Below are 23,646 nucleotides of genomic sequence, written 5' to 3' on the forward strand. Positions count from 1 at the left end.
AGGGAAGATGTGTTGGCAAGGCTAGAGGTTATTAAATCCTCAGGACTGGATGGGATCTATCCCAGGTTGCTGAGGGAGGCGCAAGAGGAAATAGCTGGGGCCCTAGCAGATATCTTTCTGGCATCCTTAAACAGATGAGGTGCCGGAAGACTGGAAGGTTGCTCACATTGTTCCTCCTGTACAAGAAGGGTAGTAGGGATATTCCAGGTAACTACAGACCAGCGAACCTGACGTCAGTGGTGGGAAAGTTGCTGGAGTAGGTACTGAGGGATAAGATCTAATGATATTTAGAAAAGAATGGGCTCATCAGTGATAGGCAACATGGTTTTGTGCGGGGGAGATCGTGCCTTACCAACTTAATAGAGGTCTTTGAGGAAGTGACCAAGTTGATAGATGAAGGAAGGGCTGTTGATGTCATATACATGGATTTTATTAAAGTATTTGATAAGGTTCTACATAGTAAAGTAATATAGAAAGTGGAGTCACATGGTGTGCAGGGTGTTCTAGCTAGGTGGATAAAGAACTGGTTGAGCAACAGGAGACAGAGAGTAGTAGTTGAAGGGAGTTTCTCAAAATGGAGAAAGGTGACCAGTGGTTTTCCACAGGGATCAGTGCAGGGGCTACTGTTGTTTGTGATGTACATAAATGATCTGGAAGAGGGCACTGTTGGTATGATCAGCAAGTTTGCAGATGACATGAAGATTGGAGTAGGAGAAAGCATAAGGGAGTCAAAGAACACAGGAGAATATAGATAGACTGGAGAGTTGGGTGGCAAAGTGGCAGATGGAGTTCAATCCAGGCAAATGTGAGGTGATGCATTTAGGCAAGTCTAATTCTAGAGCAAATTATACAATGAACGGAAGAGCCTTGGGAAAGGTTGATGAGCAGGGAGATCTGGGAGTGCAGGTCCAATGTACCCTGAAGGTTGCTGCACAGGTGGATAGAGTGGGCAAGAAGGCATATGCTTGCCTTCACCGGACAGGGTATTGAGTATAAGAGCTGGCAAGTCATGTTGCAATTGTACAAGACATTGGTTCGGCCACATTTAGAATACTGTGAACAGTTCTGGTCACCACATTACCAAAAGGATGTGGACGCTTTGGAGAGGGTGCAGAGAAGGTTTATGAGGAGGTTGCCTGGTATAGAAGGTGCTAGCTATGAAGAGAGGTTGAGTATATTAGGTTTGTTTTCATTAGAAAAAAGGAGATGGGGGGGGACGGGGACCTGATTGAGGTCTACAAAATCATGAAGGGTATAGACAGAGTAGATAAAGATAAGCTTTTTCCCAGGGTGAAGGATTCAATAACGAGAGGTCACGCTTTCAAGGTTGAGAGGTGAAAAGTCTCAGGGGGATACATGCGGCAAGTGCTTTACACAGAGGGTGGTGAGTGTCTGGAACGCGTTGCCATCAGAGGTAGTGGAGGCAGGCACGGTAGATTCATTTAAGATGCATCTGGACAGATGCATGAGTAGGTGGGGAACAAAGGGATACAGATGTTTAGAAATTGGGTGACAGGTTTAGACAGTGGATTTGGATCGGCTCAGGCTTGGAGGGCCGAAAGGCCTTTTCCTGGGCTGTAAATTTTCTTTGTTCTTTTCTTTGTTCTTTAGCACCCAATCACAACACAATGCCATCCATGCTCTCAAAACCAATCACAATATTGTCATCAAACAAGCAGATAAAGGAGGAGACATCATCATTCAGAATAAACTGCCTATTGCAAGGAAGTGTACCAACAACTGAAGAACCAGGAACACTATAGGCAACTGCCAGCCTATCTGACCAAAGAGCACACCCATGAACTAAAACATTGATCTTTGATGCAGTCGTTCAGAGCCCTCATCCCATGTACTTCTTGCGTAGGAGACTTCTACTGCCTACTGAAGATACACAAAGCTAACACACCAGGACATCCCATCATATCAGGCAATGGGACCCTGTGTGAGAACCTCTCTGGTCATGTCAAAGGCATCTTGAAACCCATTGTACAGGGGACCCCCAGCTTCTGTTGCGACACTACAGATTTCTTACAGAAACTCAATACCCATGGACCAGTCGAACCGGGAACATTCCTCGTCACAATGGATGTTTCAGCACTCTATACCAGCATTCCCCACAATGATGGCATCGTGGCAACAGCCTTAGTACTCAATACCAACAACTGCCAGTCTCCGGCACTATCCTACAACTCATCCGCTTTATCCTCGATCACAATGTTTTCACCTTTGACAACCAGTTCTTCATCCAGACACATGGAACAACTGTGCGGACCAAATTTGCACTCCAATATGCTAACATTTTCATGTACAAGTTTGAACAAGACTTCTTCTCTAAGCAGGACCTCCAACCAACACTATACACAAGGTATATTGACGACATTGTCTTCCTCTGGACCCATGGCGAGGAATCACTGTAACAATGATACAGGGATAACAACGAGTTTCATTCCACATCAAACTCACCATGGACTTTCTTTAGTATCTGCCTCATTCTTGGACACATGCATCTCCATCAAAGATGGGCACCTCCGCTCCTCATTGTATCGCAAACCCACGGATAACCTCATGATGCTACACTCCTCTAGCTTCCACTCTAAACACATTAAAACAGCCATCCCCTATGGACATGCCCTATATATATATACACAGGATCTGTTCAGATGAGGGGGAATGTGACAGACACATGGAAGTACTCAAGCATGCTCTTATAAGAACAGAGTACAATGCTCAACTCATCGATCTCCAGTTCCGACGTGCTACTGCGATAAACCGTAATGACCTCGTTAGGAGACAGACATGAGCTGCAACCAATAGGGTACCCTTTATGGTCCAGTACTTCCCGGGAGCCGAAAAACTATGCCATGTTCTTTGCAGCCTGCATAACATTATCAATGAGGATGAGCACCTCGCCACGATCTTCCCCACATCTCCACTTCTTGCCTTTAAACAACCATCAAACCTCAAACTGATCATTGTTCGCTGCAAACTCCCTGGCCTTCAGGACAACACCATACATACTGCCCCGGCAGCTGCTGCAAGACGTGTCAGAATGTCGACATGGATACCACCATTACACATGGGGACACCACCTACCATGTATGTGGCAGGTGCTCATGTGTCTCTGCCAACGGTGCCTATTTCATATGCTAAAGGCAAGGATGCCGTAAGGCATGGTACATTGGCAATGGTACATTGGCAAGACCGAGCACGCGCGCGCGCGCGCACACACACACACACACACACACACACACACTCTCTCTCTCTCCTCTGGACTGACACACCCACGCAGTCTCTCATCCACAAGCTCTCTCTCATACACTCATGCATACACCCCCCACACTCACATACACACATATAAGTTTGTGGAGTGAATTTGTACTTGCAGAATTACATTTTATTTTGCACAAAAATTGCATAAACCCATGAAACATTCTGTGAATCTCACTTTAGAAATAGAATCAGCCTGACCTAACATTGGGACACAGACAGACTTTAACTTCACACCTTCAATGCATTATCTGAGCTGAGATGACACCTGTTGTTAAAAGCTATCTTGCGAATGTAACTTTTAAAAAGTTCTGGGATTTACATATGAAGGAACTGAAACTAACATGATTTTTCTAAAAGATGAAAGACACAAGCTAAATTTGTTTAATATTACATTCCATGACACTGCAATCCTGTTGCAATAAATTCTGTGTCGTATGATTCTGCTCCACAACCACCCAATGAAGGAAAGCTAATCCTTTCTTTTATAATCTATGCCTGTATTAGTAAACCTTAAGATATGGTATGCCTTATTGATTTCTTTCAATCTGTCCTGCCATCTTTAAGTATGGTGGCAGCAAAACTACCAGATGGATCTTACACTATCCCAAACTGCAGTGAGGAATCATCATACCACATGATGGCAATGAGTTGCAATATACAAGGCACTGGCAGCTATCTGTCAGAGACTGGTTGAGCAAACAGTCAGTAGTTGGATAGTCTTGGCTATAAGCCCTTAGCATGGTTTTTAATGTCTGGTGCCACCTTTCTAGTGGAGAAAGTGAGGACTGCAGATGCTGGAGATCAGAGCTGAAAATGTGTTGCTGGAAAAGCGCAGCAGGTCAGGCAGCATCCAAGGAACAGGAGAATCGACGTTTCGGGCATAAGCCCTTCACGTCGATTCTCCTGTTCCTTGGATGCTGCCTGACCTGCTGCGCTTTTCCAGCAACACATTTTCAGCCACCTTTCTAGTGCCTCCTGCATTTCTGGATGGTATGCAGTAGGCTTGAATTGTTTTATTTCTAAGCTGTCCATAACCTCCTTGAACAATTTTGATGTAAAATGTGACTCTTGACATGACTGCATCTCTGTGGTTGTCTGTATCTAGTAAAAAAATTGAGTAACTCTTCTACAATCCTTTTAACTGCGATATTGTGTTATGGAACGGCTTCTAAAACCTAGCGGACACATCCATTATTGTCAACAAACACTGATTTCCACTTTGTTTTAGGTTGGGATCCCACACTATCAATTAAGAGTCTTGTAAAAGGTTCCTCAAATGCAGGAATTGATATTAAAGGTGCAGATTTTATTACTGCCTGAAGTTTTTCAATTACCTGACATGTATGACATGTCTGGCAAAATTCAACTCCATTCTTATGCAGTCCAAACCAGTCGTAATATTTTGTATTTTAGTTTGAATTTATCTTAAATGACCTCCTACTGGTAATTAATGTGCTACCCGCAACACCCCCTTTGTACAACCCCACTGGTAATATGCTTTGATGAACTTCTGCCCATTTCTCATCTGACTGAATATGTGATGGTCTCTATTTCCTCATTAAGACATCATTTAAGATAGTAGCACATAGAGATACACTCAGATTCTTCTTCTGTGTATGCTTTTTGATACAATTGCTTCAGTTTTTCATCTTTCTGTTGTAACTCAGTTAATTTCTCTGAGCTAAAATTATCCTCCACCTGCACCTGTTTTGTCTCAACCATTCAACTTCCTTATCTGTATTCTTTGATTTCTCCTCCTGTTTCAACTGGTGACTTTGTGACCTTGTTACCACAGAGTCAGGAAAAATCCCAAGATATGCTTCTTGTAAGACCTCAATTGCCTGATTTTCCACTGGCTTTTCAAGCACAGAGGGCAGCAGTCCTACCTGTGAACTAGCTGTATCGTTAGCAGGGATGAACTGATTTCCTGCAGCCGAGAGCTCTTCCATTATCCCTCCCATGACTTCTCCATTTCTCTCTGCTCACTCTAACCTCACTCGACATAATTGAACAATCCTCGTCTCACCGTGAATTCCATGTACTAACACTTTTTCTGGCTTCACTTCTCCTCATCTCTCAACATCAAAAACTGACACAATCCTGTATCTCTTAATAACTGTTACCACTTTATTTGATGCTCCTGGCCTGTGCAAGTAAACCTTACCTTCTCAAGTAAATAGTTTAAGAAGATGGGGCACTTGCTCCTTAATCGACCTCTAAACAGGTTGGACATTCTGCTGCCACTGTGCTTTCCTTTATCACTTCAACAAAATTCACTGGCTTATCCTGTTTTCATACATCTGTCTTCTCAGTGCTTTTCCTAACCCATCAACACTGTGATTTCATGTGGCCTACTTTATTGCAGTGAAAACACTACAGCTTTTTAACTTGCTTTTCCCTTTCATGCGTTTCCTTTTTACCCTGTAGTAAGCTATCTTTATGACCTTCATCGAGATCTGTTTTCCCCAATTTCTATCCTTCATGATAGAAATTGATGGTGGAAGCCAAACTTTGATTTATGAACTAACTTATAATCATCAGCCATTTCAGTTGCTAATCTTGCCGTTTTAACCCTCTGCTCTTCCAAATGAGTACTCAGTATTTCAGGAAGTGAGTTTTTGAACTCCTCCAAAATAATTGTCTCTCTAAGATTGTCATAGGTTTGCTCTATTTTTAATACCCTTATCCACCTGTCAAAATTACTTTGTTTGATCCTTTCAAATTCAATGTTTGTCCGAACAGGGTCCCTCCTTAGATTCCTGAAACCTTGTTTGTAGGCTTCAGGTACAAGCTTATCTGCACTTAAGATGGCTTTCTTCACCTCCTCATACTCCCCAGACACCTCCTCTAATAGTGATGCAAATACCTCACTAGCTCTACCTACTAGCTTTGTTTGGATCAACAAAACCCACATGGTCACTGGCCACTTTATTTGTTTAGCCACCTTCTCAAATGAGATGAAAAGAGCTTCGACATACTTCTCATCAAATTTAGGCAATGCTTGGACATACTTAAACAGATCCCCACCATGCTTTTGGCTACGATGGGTTTGCTCACCTTCACTAAGCCTACCTTCCACCTTCAGCTCCACCCTTTCAAGCCGGCTTTCCTGTCTAAGTACCAATTTATGAAGTTCAAACTCTCGCTCTTTCTCTCTTTTCTCTTCCTCCTTTTCTTCTTCCTCTTTCTCCCTTTCTTCTGCTAGGGCCTTCCCCTCCATTTCCTTTTGTTCTGCTAAAGTGATTCTGTCCTTTTTGTTTTGTTCTGCCAGGGCAATTTGTTCTTTTTCTCTTTCCTCTGCTTTTAATCAAAATTCAAAATGCTTCATTTTTTTCTCTTTTTTTTGCCTCTAACTCAAACTGCTTCATTTTCAATTGAATTTTAGCCACTTCCAAAGATTCTGATGGTGTTTCTAGCAAATTTAAATGCTGAGCTAATGCTGCAATTATACCTCCCTTTCTCATGGATGAAGGCAACTCCAACTCCAGGTTGTCTGCCAATTCCAGAGGCTTTGCCTTGCTCACCTTTTGAAAAGCCCCAATGTCACTTTTTCCACCCTCAGAAAATTCCTAGTGACTGAAAGAGCTAATACTGTTTAAACCAACCGAATTTAACACCCAGAACAAAGGACGGTAACACCTACCACTCGCCGCCTTTGAGTCCAACAACCCTAATCCCAAATTGGAACTATAGAAAAAACCCCAACAAGAGCCCCCAATTTGTTATGGACTAGGCCAGACCCCCTCAAAACAATTTAAGAAGATAGTCTAGACCCTAACTTTTCTTTATTTTAAAGGCAGATGTGGAGTGGATATTCCAGGTGTGATGGAGCTGGTCAAACCACTCAGCTTTAAGCTAAACAGAATTTATTTAAACACGACAGTTGAAACACGAACAAAAGAAAACAGAATTTAGAATAACTTAACTATTTGAAAACTCAACTGACTCGATATAGCAACATAACTAAAGCGCTGTCCCAATTACTGTAACATCCCATAAACACATCCCTTGGCAAAAGGTAAATTCAAACTCAGGTTCTTACAGGCAGGAGAGATTTCAGAGAGAAAGCCAGTCAGGAACCATCTTGTGAAGCTTGGAATCTTTCTCCACTGCAGCAGCTTCTGACTGTTACAGCTACACCAAACCAGAGAAAACCTGAACTGGGAGAACTGACTACTCCCCTGCCATTGTTAAACTAGGCTCTGCCCAGACATTTCGGCACCCCTGTCTTTATGACCTCTCTTAAAAAAACCCAAGGACAAAATAAAGTGTTAGCATTGTCACAATGTCTCTCTGCCTTTCATCTATTTTCTCCTTCTTTACGCTGTATTTCAGTTCCCCTACCTTTGCACAATTTGCTTAAGCCCTCTGCGACTAATTAGAAGGTGAGGTGCAACATGTCATCCGGAAATAGGTACCCCTTGCCTCACAGTCAATCTCAAAGGTAGAACATGAAGAAAGGTCAGAAGAAAAAGTTTAAATTGATTCAAATGTCAGGGGTATGTTGTGTATTTTTTTAAAAAACTCTTAGGTCTTTACCTGAAGATTCATAGCAGCTAAGATGACCCTGACCTCCATTTCCAAGGACAGCTTTGAGATTCATAGGATGACTTGGAAAGACAGATGCACTGAGATCCATCTGATTTAAGATGTCCGCTTTACCTCCATTTCTTTTCCACAGAATGCCAGTGGTTGTATCAGTAGGTGGGTTTTGAGTTAGTTGAGAAGTGGTTTGGACCACATGAACAGTACTTTGCTGGATCAGGCCACAACTCTATAAGCAGAAAAAGAGAACTAATCAAATTCAAAGTTCAGAATGGGCAATAAATTATTTAGAAGGGATTTTGATCTAGAAACCATCTTTTTTTCTCATATCAGATTACCAACAATAATTCAGAAGGAAATTTATACAAACATACAGAAGCATTTTTAGATGAACACTTTAAACACACATCACTGCTTTAAGCTATCAAACTTACATCAAGAAGTAAACTGCAAAGTTCCTGCTTTGAATGCAGTAAAAAGACACACCAAATTAGACAGGGGCAGGCTTGTGGACTAATGTAGTTAAAGTTTACATCTTTCTTCCTTTGTTTATATTTACATATATCTACACTTTCTTCTGTTTAAAAATTCATGGGAGTAAATTTAGATAACCATTGAAGTTCTGCATGAGAATCTCAATGAGTGGTTACTTCATCCATTTTCATGCACTATCATTTGTTGAATACCCCTCATTACCCTTGAACTGAGTGGTTTGCAAGGCTGTTTCAAAGAGCAGTTAATCACATTACCGTGGAACTGGAATCAGATGTAGCCCAGATTAGGGAAGGATGCCAGACTTCCCCCTCTGAAGGATTTTACTTACAAGACAGGATTTTACAACAAGCAATGATTGGTCACTATTACTGAGACTAGCCTTCAGTTCCACATTTTATTAATTGATCTTAAATTCTACAAACTGTTGTGGTAGAATTTGAACATGAATCTGTGTTATTCATCCTGTGATATTACCACAACAGCACACATCAGACACACTCATAAAGTATAACAAATGGTGCATACCATCTCATGCCACCCGCTCATATTAATTATTTCTGCACACATATATCAGCAGGGAACATAATTTATTTTTATCTGCAATATCTGCAGCAAGCCAGCACATTTTGAGAGGGAGGTGGATTCTGACTGGAGCATGTGATGGGTGTCACTCTGCAACTGAATCTGACTTAATAATGAATGAAGAATGGCTGACCATAGCCATTCTTTGGTTTGCTGTGCTAGCTGTAATACGTCATGGCTTCCACCAGGATAGCGGACATTGACCTACATTGACACTGCTATGGTCACACACCAGCTTCACATTTAGGAAGTAGAAATCTTTTCATTTCAGGTGACTGGAAGAGTTGGTATTAAACACTTGAAAAGCAATGTCTTTGCAATTATTGGCACCCTGAACCATGGAGAGGCTTTCAGTGTTCGAAAACACTTGTGCTCATTCCACCTAATTCTGGAAAATGGGAGTAATATGGAGTTATTCCTCTTTGCATAGAAAGCTTCAATGACCTCCCTTGTGCAACAGTGTACAATAGCAGCAGCCTGGAAGGAATCAGATACATTTAAGTTCAAGTCAGTTTCAGAGCCTCTAAAATGTGATCCTTGCTCTGCTCTGCAATTGCCACTGTAGCAGTTGGAAGATTTCAGTGACAATTTCCATAATGAAGCACAGGCATCTCTAAAAGAGATCACTGCAGAAGTTTAGATGGAAAGTTACTCCACGAATACCCTGGAGGAATTAGTTCTGATTTCTTGCTGCCAGTTTCTTTCCTGTCCCTTCCCTTTCTAGCATCTTGTCATCTGCATCCAGCTTGAGTACAGTATTGACCATTATTAAAAATAAATCATTATATTATTCAAGTAAAACTAAAGGAGTGAAGAATTTTCAGCAAAACATACATTGAAACTGATACAAGTGAGAAGGGTTTGCTTGATTACCTTGACCAATCAAAAAATGTAAGACAGATAGATCTTTGTGTTTCATCCAGAGTGATTTTTTGAAACAATACAAATACTACAATGTCTGAATAAATCTTCCTTTATCATTTAGGTTGTAGAAGTCCTTAAAACCTTAGTGAAGTGTAAAATCATACAAAATAGGAGGCATTTATCCCATTGCGCCATTTTGAATCTTTGAAAGAGCTATTGAATTCATTCCACTCACAAGGCTCCTTCATTCAGAAGGCAGCTTCCAAACCACTGAACTCTACCGCTTAGAAGGACTGCAGATGCAAGTGGTCAGCAGCAACTGAAAGCTCCCCTCCAAGCCACACACCATTCTGATTCAGATTTATAATCACCATCCATCCCTTCACTGTCACTCAGCCAAAATGCCTAATTTCTTTTCGTAACACCACTTTGGCTGTGCCAACACCATATAAGCTGCATCTGATCAAGAGGGCAGCTAACCAAGCTCAAGAAAACAACTCACCACCGCCTTCTCAAGGGCATTCAGGAGTGGTTTTAAATGCTGACTTGGCGAGTGAAGCTCACATTCTATGAAAGGAAAACTAAAGCTTTCCTGTTGAAATAGAACATGCTTGGGAAATAAGGTGATAGAATCATAGAATTTTACAGTATAGAAGGAGGTCATTTGATCCGTCGTGTCTGTACTGGCTCCTAAAAGGCTCCAGCTAGTTCCATTCTTCAGTTCAATCTCCATAGTCCTCTAAACTCATCACTTACAAATACATATTCAGCTCTCTTTTGAAACCTCCCATGGCATCTGCTTCCACCACTCTTCCAGGCTGTGCATTCCAAATGCTAATAACTCTCTAAGAGGTCTTTCCATATCTCACTCCAGCTTCTTGCTGATAGTCTTGAAATTATGATGCCTCGCTGCTGACATACCAACAAAAGGAAACAGAATATCATTCTTTGACCTGACAAAACTGTTAGTAATTTTGAACACCTCAATAAGGTCACCTCTTAATCTTCTCTACACGAAGAGAATAAGCCCAATTTCTCTAATCATTCCTTATATCTAAAATCCATCACTCTTATAAATCTCCTTTTCACTTTTTCCAGTGCTTTAAAATCCTTCCTTAGATAAGATGCCCAGAATTGAACATAATACTTCTAATGTGGTCTGACCAATGATTTCGACGTTTCCGGCATAAGCCCTTCTTCAGGAATTCCTGAAGCCATTCCTGAAGAAGGGCTTATGCCCGAAACATCGATTCTCCTGTTCCCTGGATGCTGCCTGACCTGCTGCACTGTTCCAGCAACACATTTTCAGCTCTGATCTCCAGCATCTGCAGACCTCACTTTTTCCCTGACCAATGATTTGCAGAGCTGTCGCATCACTTCCTTGCTTTGATACTCTATGCCTATATTGATTCACCAAAGGATTCCAGAAGCCTTCTTAAGAACTGTTTCAACTTAACTGGCCACCTTCAGAGAATTATGCACTTCAACCCGAGGTCCCGCTGAGCCTGTACTCCCCTCACAATTATGCCATGAAGCCAGTATTGTTGTTCTGTGTTTCTTCAGCCAAAATGCATTACCTAACTTTTCTCTGCACTGAAATTCATCTGCCAGGTATCTGCCCATTTGGCCAACTTGTCAATGTCCCATTGAAGTCGCCCAGGATCATTGTCACAATTCACTATTCTCAATAGCTTCGTGTCATCTCAAATTTAGAAATGTTGCTCTCAACACTCATCTTATAATCATTAATGTAAAACAGAAAAAGGAAAGGTCCCAACACTGATCCCTGGGGAACACAATTTTCAACTCGTCTCCAAGCTGAGAAATATCCATCTATACCTACCCACTGTTTCCTATCTTTTAGCCAACTTCTAAACCATACTGCCAGGAACCCATCAATCCCAAACATTTCTAATTTACTAACTAATCTGCCATGTGGCACTATATCAAATGTTTTCTGAAAACTTCACAGCACTACCCTCATCTACTGTCTGTATAACCTTGTCAATAACACAATTAAATTTGTCAGACATGCCCTGCCCTTGACAAAGCCATGCTGACTATATAGCATTAACTTATTTTTCCCTAAGTATATTTATCTTATCCCATATTATGGCCCCCACTAGGTTTCCCGTTGTTGATGTCAAGTTGACAGGGCTGGAGTTTCCTGGGTTATCCTTTGCAACGTTCTTAAACAACAGCATCACATTTGTAATCTTCCAGTCTCCTAGGACTAACCCTGAGTTCAGCGAGACCTGGAAAATTACTGTCAAAGGTTCCGCAATTTACTCCCTTACCTCTCGCAGCAAGCAAGGAAGTGTGCCATCCGGGCCTGCTGACTTCTCTACCTGGATTGCTGCCAGTCTATTTAGTACTTTTTCTTTATCTATTGCTAAACTGCTCAGTTGCTCAACACGCACATTTTCAATTGGGCCATTGTCACCATTTTATAGCTTGGTAAAAACAGAAGCAAAGTAGTCACTTCCTACCTCGACTGTACTCTTTGCTTCAGTGAGCAGCTTACCCTACTTGTTCCTTATGGGCCCCATTCTTTCAATAATCTTTTACTACTAATATGTTTGAAGAACGTTTTGCTATTTGTTTAGTGCAGCCTGCAATCCTTTCCCCACTTCCTTTTAGACTCCCTTAGACCAGTCTTAGCCTCTCTTCCGCATTTGAGACACTCTTCCTAATGTCCATTGCGTTATTATTCCAATATCCATCATATGCCTCCTTCTCCTTCCTTATTTTCTCATCAATATCCTTAGTCATCCGTATTTGGATACTCCATATTTATTTCTAATGGATATGTACCTAGATTGCACCTTATTCATCTCTCTTTTGAAAGACTCCCATTTTTCATCCCCTGTTTTATCCATCAACATACATTCCAATCAACATGCCCCAGTTCAACTTTTAGACCTCCAAAATCTGTCTTTTTCAAGTCTGGGATCCTAATCCTTGTTTCATTTTTATCCTTTTCCAATTTAATATTGAAGAGGAGAAAGTGAAGACTGCAGATGCTGGAGATCAGAGTCGAGAGTGTGGTGCTGGAAAAGTACAGCAGATCAGGCAGCATTTGAGGAGCAGGAGAATTGATGTTTCGGGCATAAGCCTGTGGGCCGGGGGACTGAGAGATGTATGGGAGGGTTGTCGGGTTGGGGAAAGGTAGCTGGGAATGTGACAGATAGATGAAGGTGCGGGTGGAAGTGATAGTCTGACAGGAAGGTGGGCAATGGTGCTGGTGCTCCTGATGAAGGGCTTATGCCCAAAACGTTGATTCTCCTGCTCCTTGGGTGCTGCATAACATGCTATGCTTTTGCAGCACCATGTTTTCAACTTAATATTGAACTTCATTATATTACAATCACAATTTCCAATGTACCCCACCACATTCTCCACTCGGACTGCATCATTTCCTAGGACTAAAGCCAGCACAGCTTCGTCCCTGTTGAATGGAAATACACTATTTCAGAAAGTTCACCTGAACACATTTCAGGAATTTCTCCCCTTCTGGGCCCACACCCTACCTTTTTCCCAGTGAACCCTAAGATTATTAAAATCACCAATTGTAGCAACTCCACTTGCCCTGTAGATTTCCACAATCTGCCTACAAATGCTCTCTTTGGTGGACTATAATTAATACCTCAAATTCCACATCCAACCATCTAGATTCCAATTCAGGAACTACAATTCATTCAAAGGCAATTTTACTATCTTTGATAAAAACTGCTACAACACCTCCCTTTTTACCTGTTTCTACAGAAAACTTGAGAACCCAGGATATTGCTTATCCAGTCCTGTTCTGGCTTGAGCCACATTTCTGTCAATGCTACTATGTCACAGAGCAACTTCTGTTTCCAGTTCCGCAATTTTGTTCATTCTACTCCGTACGCTTTTATACATACAATTTTATCCTGCCTTTATCCCTTTCTTCTTCAGTGGAAGGCGACTATCTCTTTGTTTACTGTCAACACTCAGGCCTTCTCTCACTTCCTTGTCCCCATTTCCTATCTTCTCTCTTTTGCCCTCTTTGGTACTTCCAAACTAGGCCTATTAGTCCAGCCATCCCCGCCTTACAAGATTAAATCCACCCCCAATACATTAGTTACTCTCTCAGCCAGGAGATTAATTTCATTTCTGCTCAGGTTAAGCCCATCTCTTTTGAACAGCTTTCTCCTTTCCTAAAAGTGATCCCAATGTTCCAAAGCTCTACACCCATCCCCTTCTACACCATCGCTCAAGCCATGAACCTACCTACCTGATCTACCTTTGCCTAAATAACAACACTTGTGGCACCGGTATTATTTCTGAGATGACTACCTTCAAGGTCCTCTGTTTCAACCTAACTCTTATAACTGATCCTGCAAGACCGCCAAGCTATCCCTGTCAATATTGTTGGTTCCCACATGGACCACAACTACTGGTTGCTCACACTCCCTTTCCAGAAGTTTATCCAGGAATTCCACTGTGTTCCAAACTCTTGCAACTGTGAGGCAACAGAATAACATGACTCACGATCTAAGCTGCAAACGAGGCTGTCTATCCCTTAGACTAGTGACTCACCTACAATCTTTCTAACCTGCCTACTAGCCTCTCTCTCTTTTCCCAGAGTAGCTTTGGGCAACATGGTCCTGTCATTCACCTTGAGTCATCCACACCCAACTCAGTCATGTTGTTCACTCAGTAGGCATCTAAAAATTCACACCTGTTAGACAGCTCCAAGGAGTCTTGGATTTCCTGGGCCTGCTGTCTCTTTTCTTTTCAGTCAGCCACTCATCGCCACCTCTACTTTTTGCCCATTTAGCACAAATGGAGTGACCACCTTCTGGTATGACTGCTCCAGAAATCTCTCTCCTTCTTGTACAGTGCACAGTGAAAAAGAGTCACTGCTCCAAATCAGCAATATGTTGCTCATGGACTACTACCCTTTGAACTTCAAGTATCTGTGACCATCCTGGATATCTTATGGATCCAAAACATTCCACATTTTTATGCCACACACATCACAAGCTTTCCCAAAGTTCCTGCCATCTATATAGGTCAAAATGATGCACACTGCTGAGGCTCTACAGTTTCTAAGCCAAAAAGAAATACTTTAATACCCCTTCTCTCTCTTTTTGCTTCAAAGAGTGAGGGAAATACTTAATAATAATGAAATGTTTCGGTCTTCACTGTTCTTTGACACTTTCCCTCCACAATCCGTCTGTTAGTTGTGATCAGCAAGCCGATTCTCCCAGAATCCCCTTGGTTACTTCTCAGTACCACACCCTGTCCTCAGATGCCATGGATGTAGGAAAGCTGTGAACAAAATGGAGGGAGAGGAAGGGGTTTCTCGGCAGAAAGCCACATCTTCTCAGGTTGGTTTAGCAAACATTTCTCCGATATGAACCTCAGTAAGGCACAATGACTGGAATTTTAAGAGGTTGCAATTATTCTGTCACAATTTGGGAATTCGGGGTCACCCCTATCTCAGTCAGTTGTGGGAAATCCAACTCAATTTGTGAGCAGCAGGCAGCTAACTGTCTGCCATCAGTGTTCATATCTTCTTAAGGAACAAAGTGTCCCTTTCACAAATAAAAGTAGAAGTTGCTGTAAAAGTTCAGCAGGTCTGGCAGCATCTGTGAAGAGAAATTAAAGTTAATGTTTCAGGTCCAGTGACCCTTCCTCACTACTGATGATAGCTAGAAAAATGTTGGTATATATGCAGAAGATAGTATGGAGGGAGGAGGTAAGGAATAATTGATAAGTAGGGATAGAGCCCATAGAGGGAGAAGAACAGCTGGACAGACAAAGGAGTCGATAAAAATCTAGCTAGGAGAGTTAATCGCTGTTAATGGAAACTACTAGTAGCTAACAATGGGTAGTGTGGAATGGCAGACTATGTGATTACAAGGCTGGGCATATGGTGTAGGAGGCTGGATCACAGGGGAGTTCAGGCCCAAAAAAATGATTGAACTCGATATTGAGTTTGGAGGGCTGCAGTGTTGCCAATAAGATGTTGTTCTTCCAGATTGCGCTGAGCTTCGCTGGAGCACTGCAGCAAGCCTGAGACAGAAATATTGGTCAAATGGTATGTTAATGTGGCAGACAACTGGGAGCTCAGCATCTTTTTTTTGTGGTCAGAACGTAGATGTTCTGTGAAGTGGTTACCCAGTCTCTGCTTCATTTCCCCAATGTACAGGAGACCACACTGTGAGCAAGAAATTAGATCGTGTGAAGTGCAGGTAAAGTGTTGCTTCTCCTGGAAGACGTATCTGGGCCTTTGGATACTGAGGAGGGAGGAAGTAAATGGGTTGGTGTTACACCTTCAGTGGTTGCAGGGAAAGATGCCATGGAGCTGTGGGGAGTTGTTTGGAGTGAAGGAAGAGTGAACCAGAGTGTCCAGGATAGAACGTTCCTTTGGAAGGCGGACAAGGAAGGGGAGGGGACAAGAGTCTGGTAGCGGCATCTCACTGGAGGTGGTAGAAATGGGAGCTGATGTACGTGGATACTGGTGGGATGGTCGGTAACGACAAAGGAAACCCTATTGCGGTTGCGGGATGGAAGAAAGAGGGTGAAGGCGCGAGTACAGGAGATGGGTTGGACCTGATTGAGGAAGAAGGTGGACATTTCAGAGGCTCCCTGATCAAAGTTGGCTTATCGGAACATATGTAATGGAGACAGAGGAGCTGGGAGAATGGAATGGAGTCTTTACAGGAAACATGGTGTGAGGATGTATAGTCCAAGTGGCTGTGGAGTCAGTGGGTTTATAAATATTAATGGTCGTCTATCCTCAGAAATGGAAACAGAAATGTCGAAGAAGGGGAGGAGGAGTCAAAGATAGACCATGTGAAAGTGAGGGTGGGGTGGAAATTGGAAGCGAAATCGATGAGCGTTTTCAATTCTAGATAAGAGAGGGAAGCAGCACTGATGATATCATTGAAATATCGTATAAAGAATTATGTGTCATGTACCACACGAAGTGACAGGCATAACTGGGGCCAATGCCACCCCTCTGACCTGAAGACAATGAGAGGAGTTAAAAGAGAAGTTGTTGAGGGTGAGGATGAGCGCGGCCAAGCTGATGAGGTTGGTGGTGGGTGGACACGGTTCAGGCCTTTGCTCAGGAAGAAGCGGAGAGCCCTGAGACCATCTGGTGAGAGATGGACGTGTAAAGGAATTGCAGATCCATAGTAAAGAGGAGCCAACTGGAGCCTGCAAACTGAAAATCACAAAACTGGCATAAAGTATCAGAGGAATCATGGATGTACATGGGCAGGAACTGGATCAGGGAGAAAAGACTGAGTCAAGATTGGAAGAGATGAGTTCTGTAGAGCAGGAGCAAACTGAAACAATGGGTCTGCCTGAGGAGTCTTGCTTGTAGATTTTTGGAAAGTGGTAGAAGCGAGTTGTGTGGGGTTGGGGGACTATCAGCTTGGATGCAGTGGGGCAAGATCACCTGACGAAAGGAGGTCAGTGATTGTAGTTGATACAATGGCCTGATATGCCATGGTGGGATCATGGTCGGGAAGAAGATTGGAGGTGTCATTCTTCAAAGCCATTAATTTCTGCATTATTGTTATTTTTCCTCCATTAATTTATGTAATGCCTGACTTTGAATCAATGTTAATTTAGTTGGGATTTCTGGTGTGTTGAACTAATGCAAAGTAATTATTCAACATTTCCGTCCTTTCCTTGTGTTCATTGATAATATTACTATTGTCAGTTGTCAAAGGACCCACATGTTTCTGATTACCCTATGTTTCCGATTATTATTGCAAAACAAAGTTGTACAGTATTCATTTCAATGTCGTTTGCCAACTTTGTTTTTTGCAACTTTTGTTTTGTCAAATTGTTATCTTTACATTCCTCCCATTTGTCAGAACCTGTGCCACATAACTTATTTTTGTCTGGATTTTTTATTTAATTTTCATGTTGTCCTTTTACCTATTCAGTTGTCCATGACTGCATTTGAGCAAGTAGCTTTCTTGGCCCATAGTTATGTACTGGTTCTAATTCACGCTACATTACTGTGTGAACGTCACACAGTGATATTTTGTCTGGGATTGTTTCCTTCAGAGCAGCTGAGACTGAGGGACATGACTAAGATGTATAAAATTATGAGCGGCATAGACAGGGTGGACAGGATGGAATTTTTTCCCTTGGTGGAGGGAATGAATGACCGGGGCATAGATTTAAGGTAAGGGGCAAGTCGTTTACAGGGATTGTGAGCAAAACATTTTTCACTTGGAAAGTGGTGGGAATCTGGAACTCATTGCCTGTAAGGGTGGTAGAAGCAGAAACCGTCATAACATTTAAGGAGTATTTAGGTGTACACTTGCGATGCCAAGGCATACAAGGCTATGGGCCAAGTGCTGGAAAAATGGGATTAGAATAGTTACATGGTTGTTTTTGATCAGTGCAGTCTTGATGGGCCAAAGGGCCTTTTTCTGTGCTGTACACATCTATGACTCTATTCTACTTACTAACAGATTCGTTCAATTTACTGTGGACAGTGTTCAAGTCATCCCAATGAAGTCAGCAATATCTGAGTACTGAATTTTATTGCCTACTTTCCAGTTCTCCCTTTCAGATGGTAAGTTGAGCTTAATCATATTATGACCGCTATTAGATAAACGCTCACATATCATTATCTGTTCATTAAATATAGCTTCATATTTATTACTAAATCTAATATGCCTAACGATGTGAAACGATTTCCTTTGTGAAAGTAAAATGAAATTCAAGAGAAGATGAAGCAAATTTCAGGCTCCTAGGTAAGTTATTGTCTTAAAATAATGAAACGAATTTGAAGGTTTAATAATACCTTTCAATGTTAGATATAATTACATATGTTTGATTAATTTGAACTTCAGGTCTGTAGTTCAAAATACAACATTCTACTGCAGTCAATAATAGCTCAAATGTAAAATGGCCGATGGGAATAAACTGTTTAAATCGAGCTGTACCTGAACAATACATTCAGGATGTTATTCGCTGGAGAATTACAGCAAAACTAAATACCTGGCTTTTTTTTTTCCAAATCTGTGACAAAGCCATAATAATATTTCTTTTTTCCCTGAATAATAACAGATCTGTGTAGAAAAAAATCCAGAATATCATGGTATAGTCACAATCTCAACTGAATTATTCGTAAATTCTTCATGCTTCTCATGCATTAGTAAAATATAGAAAACTTTGTGCAAAGAATACTTAGAATGTCATCTTGCTACCAAATGATTGAAGAAATAGCATACATGTGTTGAAGATAAAGTTAGTGAAACACATGCGGAATAAAAGGATATGGTGATAGGATTAAACAATATAAGGAGGAAGAGTATATACATCACAATAGACAAACTGAATTGAACTTAGTTAAAAATCACACAACACCTGGTTATAGTTCAACAGATTTAATTAGAAGCACTAGCTTTCAGAGCATTGCTTCTTCATCAGGTGGCTGTGCAGTATAAGATTTTAAGACACGATTTTGAGATGCCGTGTTGGATTGGGGTGTTGGACACAGAATTTATAGCAAAGGTTTATAGTGTGACATAATTGAAATTATATATTGAAAAAGACCTGGATTGTTTATTAAGTCTCTCATCTGTTAGAATGACCATGTTGGTTTCTGTTCTTTCATAAGTAAATCGTAAAACATTTTTAAAAGTGACATTCTCAAGTGAACTTTAACGATTGGTGACATGTTGACCCAGATAATCTATTGAAGGTGTGAGCTTCCCTGTGTGAGACAGTCTGTGCCACAATGGTCAGACTGTCTCTAATCTAAAAAAATGATTTACAGAATCTTACATGGATACATGCAGTTTTTGAGCAAAGTAAAATATAATTCTGCAAGTACAGATTCACCCCACAAATTTATATGTGTGTGCATGTGTGTGTGTTAGAGGTAATGGTGTCTGTGTGAGAGTGAGTGTAAAAGGGTATAGGTCTGTGAGAGAGTGTGTGTAAAAGTATGGGAGTGTATGTGTGAGCATATGAGAGAGGGTCTGCGTGAGTGTGTGTCTGTAGGAGCGTGTGTGTGTATATATGTAGGAGTCAGGAAGTAAATGTCATCAATATACCTGGTGTATAGTGTTGGTTAGAGGCCCTGCATAGAGAAGAAGTCTTGTTCGAACCTGTGCATGAAAATATTGGCATATTGGGGCACACGTTTGGTCCCCATGGCTGTTCGTATGTCTGGCTGAAGAACTGGTTGTCAATGGTAAAGTTGTTGTGATCGAGGATAAAGTGGATGTAGTTGGAAGACGGTGCTCGGAGACTGGCAGTTGTTGGTGTTGAGTACTGAATCTGTTGCCGCATTGCCGTCATTGTGGGGGATGCTGGTGTAGAGTGCTGAAACGTCCATTGTAATGAGGAATGTTCCCAGTTCAACTGGTCCATGGGTACTGAGTTTCTGTAAGAAATCTGCAGTGTCGCAACAGAAGCTGGGGATCCCCTGTACAATGGGTTTCAAGATGCCTTTGACATAGCCCAAGAGGTTCTCACATAGGGTCCCATTGCCTGATACGATGGGACTTCCTGATGTATTGGCTTTGTGTATCTTTGGTAGGCAGTAGAAGTCACCTACACGAGAAGTACGTGGGATGAGAGTGCGTAGGGAATTCTGAAGGACTGGATCCAAAGTCCTGATCGATGTGTTTAGTTCATGGGTGTGCTCTTCGGTCGGATCGGCTGGTAGCTGCCTGTCGTGTTTCTGGTTCTCCAGTTGTCGGTATATTTCTTTGCAGTAATCTGTTCTATTCTGAATGATGATGGCTCCTCCTTTATCTGCTGGTTTGATGACAATGCTGTGATTGGCTTTGAGAGCATGGATGGCATTACGTTGTGTTCAGGTGATGTTCTGCTCCAGCTTGTGGATGTGGCTGATGAACCTGGCATTTATAAATTTCCTGACAGTTTCCATGTCATGCATGTCATATATCTCCAAATCATGAATTGAATTTCGGTGCTTTAATTTCTATGTAACTTTGAGTAAAATTTCAAATGTGCAACACAGTTTGTTTTTACATTCATTCATAGGACAAGGGTGTCATTGCATTCCCAATAAACCAACAGGTAGTTGAATCAATCACATTGCTTTGGGTCTGGAGTCAAAGGTAGATTAGATCCATGGGTAAGAATGGAAGATTTCCTACCCTAAAGGACATTAGTAAACCGGTTGAGCTTTTATGACAAAAATTGCCATTAGGCCAGCCTTTTATTAACTTCAAATATTCAAACTTATGTGCTCTGAACTTCAGCCCTAGTTTTAGCTTTCCTATTTCAGGGGCATTGCCACTATTTCACTGTCTTCCCCAATGTCCCATGGGAGATATGGCATAAAGTGTACAAACAAATGGTACAAGTAGAGATAAATAGTTTAGGTTTAAGTACCATTGCAGAAATATGGTTACATGGTGACCAAAGTTGGGAAATAAATGTTCTGAGTCCATAATATTTCAAAAAGACAAAGTATATGTAAAAGGAGAAGGAATAGTCCTGATTATAAAGGATCACATAGGGACAAGAGTGAGAAAGAATCTTGGCTTAGAAAGTCATGAAGTTGAATCAAAATGTCTGCCAACTAAGAATAGCAAGGGGCAGAGAATGCTGGTGACAGTGATTATTAAGTAGCTATACTGTTGGAAAGAGTTTAAACAAGAAATTAGTGGAATGTTAGTGAAATGAAAGACACTTTGTTGATGCTTTTCACCTTGCACTCATTAAGATATCACAAGAATATCAATGTTAAGGGGAATAACAATTATCAGTAACGCTCAGGTTCTGTACTACATTCGAACACACAAACAAGGAGCAGGAGTACGCCATTCAGACCCTCAAGACTGCTCCACCATTCAGTAAGATTGTGGCTAATTGGATTATACCCTCAAATCCATATATCCACCTACCCCTGATAATCATTCACCCCATGCTGAACAAAAATATACCCATCTGCTTTCAACATATTCAAGAACTTTGCTTCCACCAACTTTCCAAAAAAGAGTTTGAATGCTTTTCTGACAGTGTTGTTTATCCTAATCTATGTTTTAAATGTATGATCCGTGATTTATAAACACTCTCATGAAAAAAACCGTCTCCATACCTACTTTGTGAAGACCCCTCAGGATTTAATATGTTTCCATCAAGTAATCGGGTAAGCTCTTCTAAACTCCAGAAACAAGAACAAACCTAGCCTGTCCAACCTTACCATACAAGACAACCCATTGCTTCCAGGTATTAGTTGAAAAGTGTGGCTCTGGAAAAACACATCAGGTCAGGCAGCATCCAAGGAGTAGGAAAGTCAACATCTCGGGCATAAGTTCTTCATCCTGACGTGCACAGTACTCCAGATTAGGTCTCACCAGTGTCCTATATAAGTGAAACATATCATCTCTACTTCTGATTTCAATTTTTTTCACGATGATTGACAACATTCTATTAGCTTTTACAATTACTTGCTATACTTTCGTACAACTATCATGATGATAGAGGAATCCCAAAGGAGACAAACCCTGAAGTAAACAAATGGAACTTTAAAAAAAAGACATATAGCCAAAAGTATGGAAATGTAAATTTAGTTACTTTCTGGAAAGAAAGATTCTGGAGTGTCACGGCTGACAAGATAAGGAAGCTTCAAAGAGATGGACTTAAAAGGAAGAAATCGCAGCACAAACTGAATTGTAACCTCTTTGGAGCTATCTCAGACTGTGAACGTTCTAAAAGGCAAAAACACCCCAGCAATCTGAATGATAGATATGTTTGGAGTCTTCTTTCAAGAATACACAAGCACAGGGTATAAAACCAATTAAAGCCTGGTTTCTCTGTGTTAGTGGAAGAATGTGTCCTGTTGAGCAGAGGTGCTCATGTGTGCCAGTAGACTGCAGTGCTCCTGTGTACTAGCATGGATGTGAGCAGGAGTGTGCTGTGAACATAACATTCTTTTAGCTTTCCTGATTACTTGCTGCATTTGCATACTAAACATCGTGATTCATGTAATGGGACACACCAATCTTTCTACATCTCAGAGCTCTGCAACCTCTTACCATTTAAGTAATGTTTCTTTATTACTCTTTCTGCTAAAATATTCTATTTGCGAGATCTTTGCCCACTCTTTTAACCTATTTGTATCCATTTGTAGCCTCCTTATGTTCTCTTCACAACTCACTTTCCTACCTATCTTTGTGTCATCAGCAAATTTAGTTACCAAATTGTCAGTCTCTTCTCCCAAATCATTTATATAACTTTTTAAATTTATTCATGGAAAGTGGGTGTTGCTGGCTGACCAGCATTTCTTACCATTCCTAATCGCCCTTGAAAAGATGGTGCGGAAAGTGAGGACTACAGATGCTGGAGAGTCAGCTTCAAAAAGTGTGGCATTGGAAAAGCACAGCAGGTCAGGCAGCATCCAAGGAGCAGGAGAGTTGACGTTTCAGGCATAAGCCCTTCATCAGGAATGTGGAGAGGGAAGGGCACTGAGAGATAAATAGGGGGTTGGAGGTGGGGCTGGGAAAATGTAGCTGGGAAGGTGATAGGTGGATGCAGGTGAAAGGTATAAGTGATAAGTCGGTGGAGCAGGTGGAGCAGATAGGTGGGAAGGAAGATGAACAGGTAGGACAGGTCAAGAGGGTGGTGTTGAGTGGAGGATTGTATCTGGGATGAAGCAGGGTGGGGGGTGGGGAGATTTGGAAACTGTGAAGTCGATATTGATGTCGTGTGATTAAAGGGTCCCAATGTGGAAGATGAGGAGTTCTTCCTCCAGTTATTGGGTGACTTGGATTTGGCAGTGGGGGAGGCCCAGGACTTGCATGTCCTTGGTGGCGTGGGAGGTGTGAGATGGTGATGGTGAGCTGCCTTCTTGAACTGCTGCAGTCTACGCATGCAGGTTGACCCACAATGCCCTTATGG

General features: G+C 41.5%; 1 protein-coding gene across 2 annotated transcripts in view; it reads right to left on the minus strand.

The window, feature by feature from the left end:
* The window catches only part of prkn (parkin RBR E3 ubiquitin protein ligase), a 1,164,944-nt gene that overhangs the window by 701,536 nt on the left and 439,762 nt on the right, over positions 1 to 23,646 (minus strand). For both annotated transcript variants that reach the window (XM_087991523.1, XM_043696306.2), the window contains exon 3: positions 7,810 to 8,044. In XM_087991523.1, the coding sequence (XP_087847649.1) occupies positions 7,810 to 8,044 (235 nt within the window). The remainder of the gene's footprint in view (positions 1 to 7,809; positions 8,045 to 23,646) is intronic.

Source organism: Chiloscyllium plagiosum, unplaced genomic scaffold (assembly GCF_037043375.1).
Source record: "Chiloscyllium plagiosum isolate Xiang-an unplaced genomic scaffold, Cpla_swu_hap1 HiC_scaffold_10, whole genome shotgun sequence".
NCBI lineage: Eukaryota > Metazoa > Chordata > Chondrichthyes > Orectolobiformes > Hemiscylliidae > Chiloscyllium > Chiloscyllium plagiosum.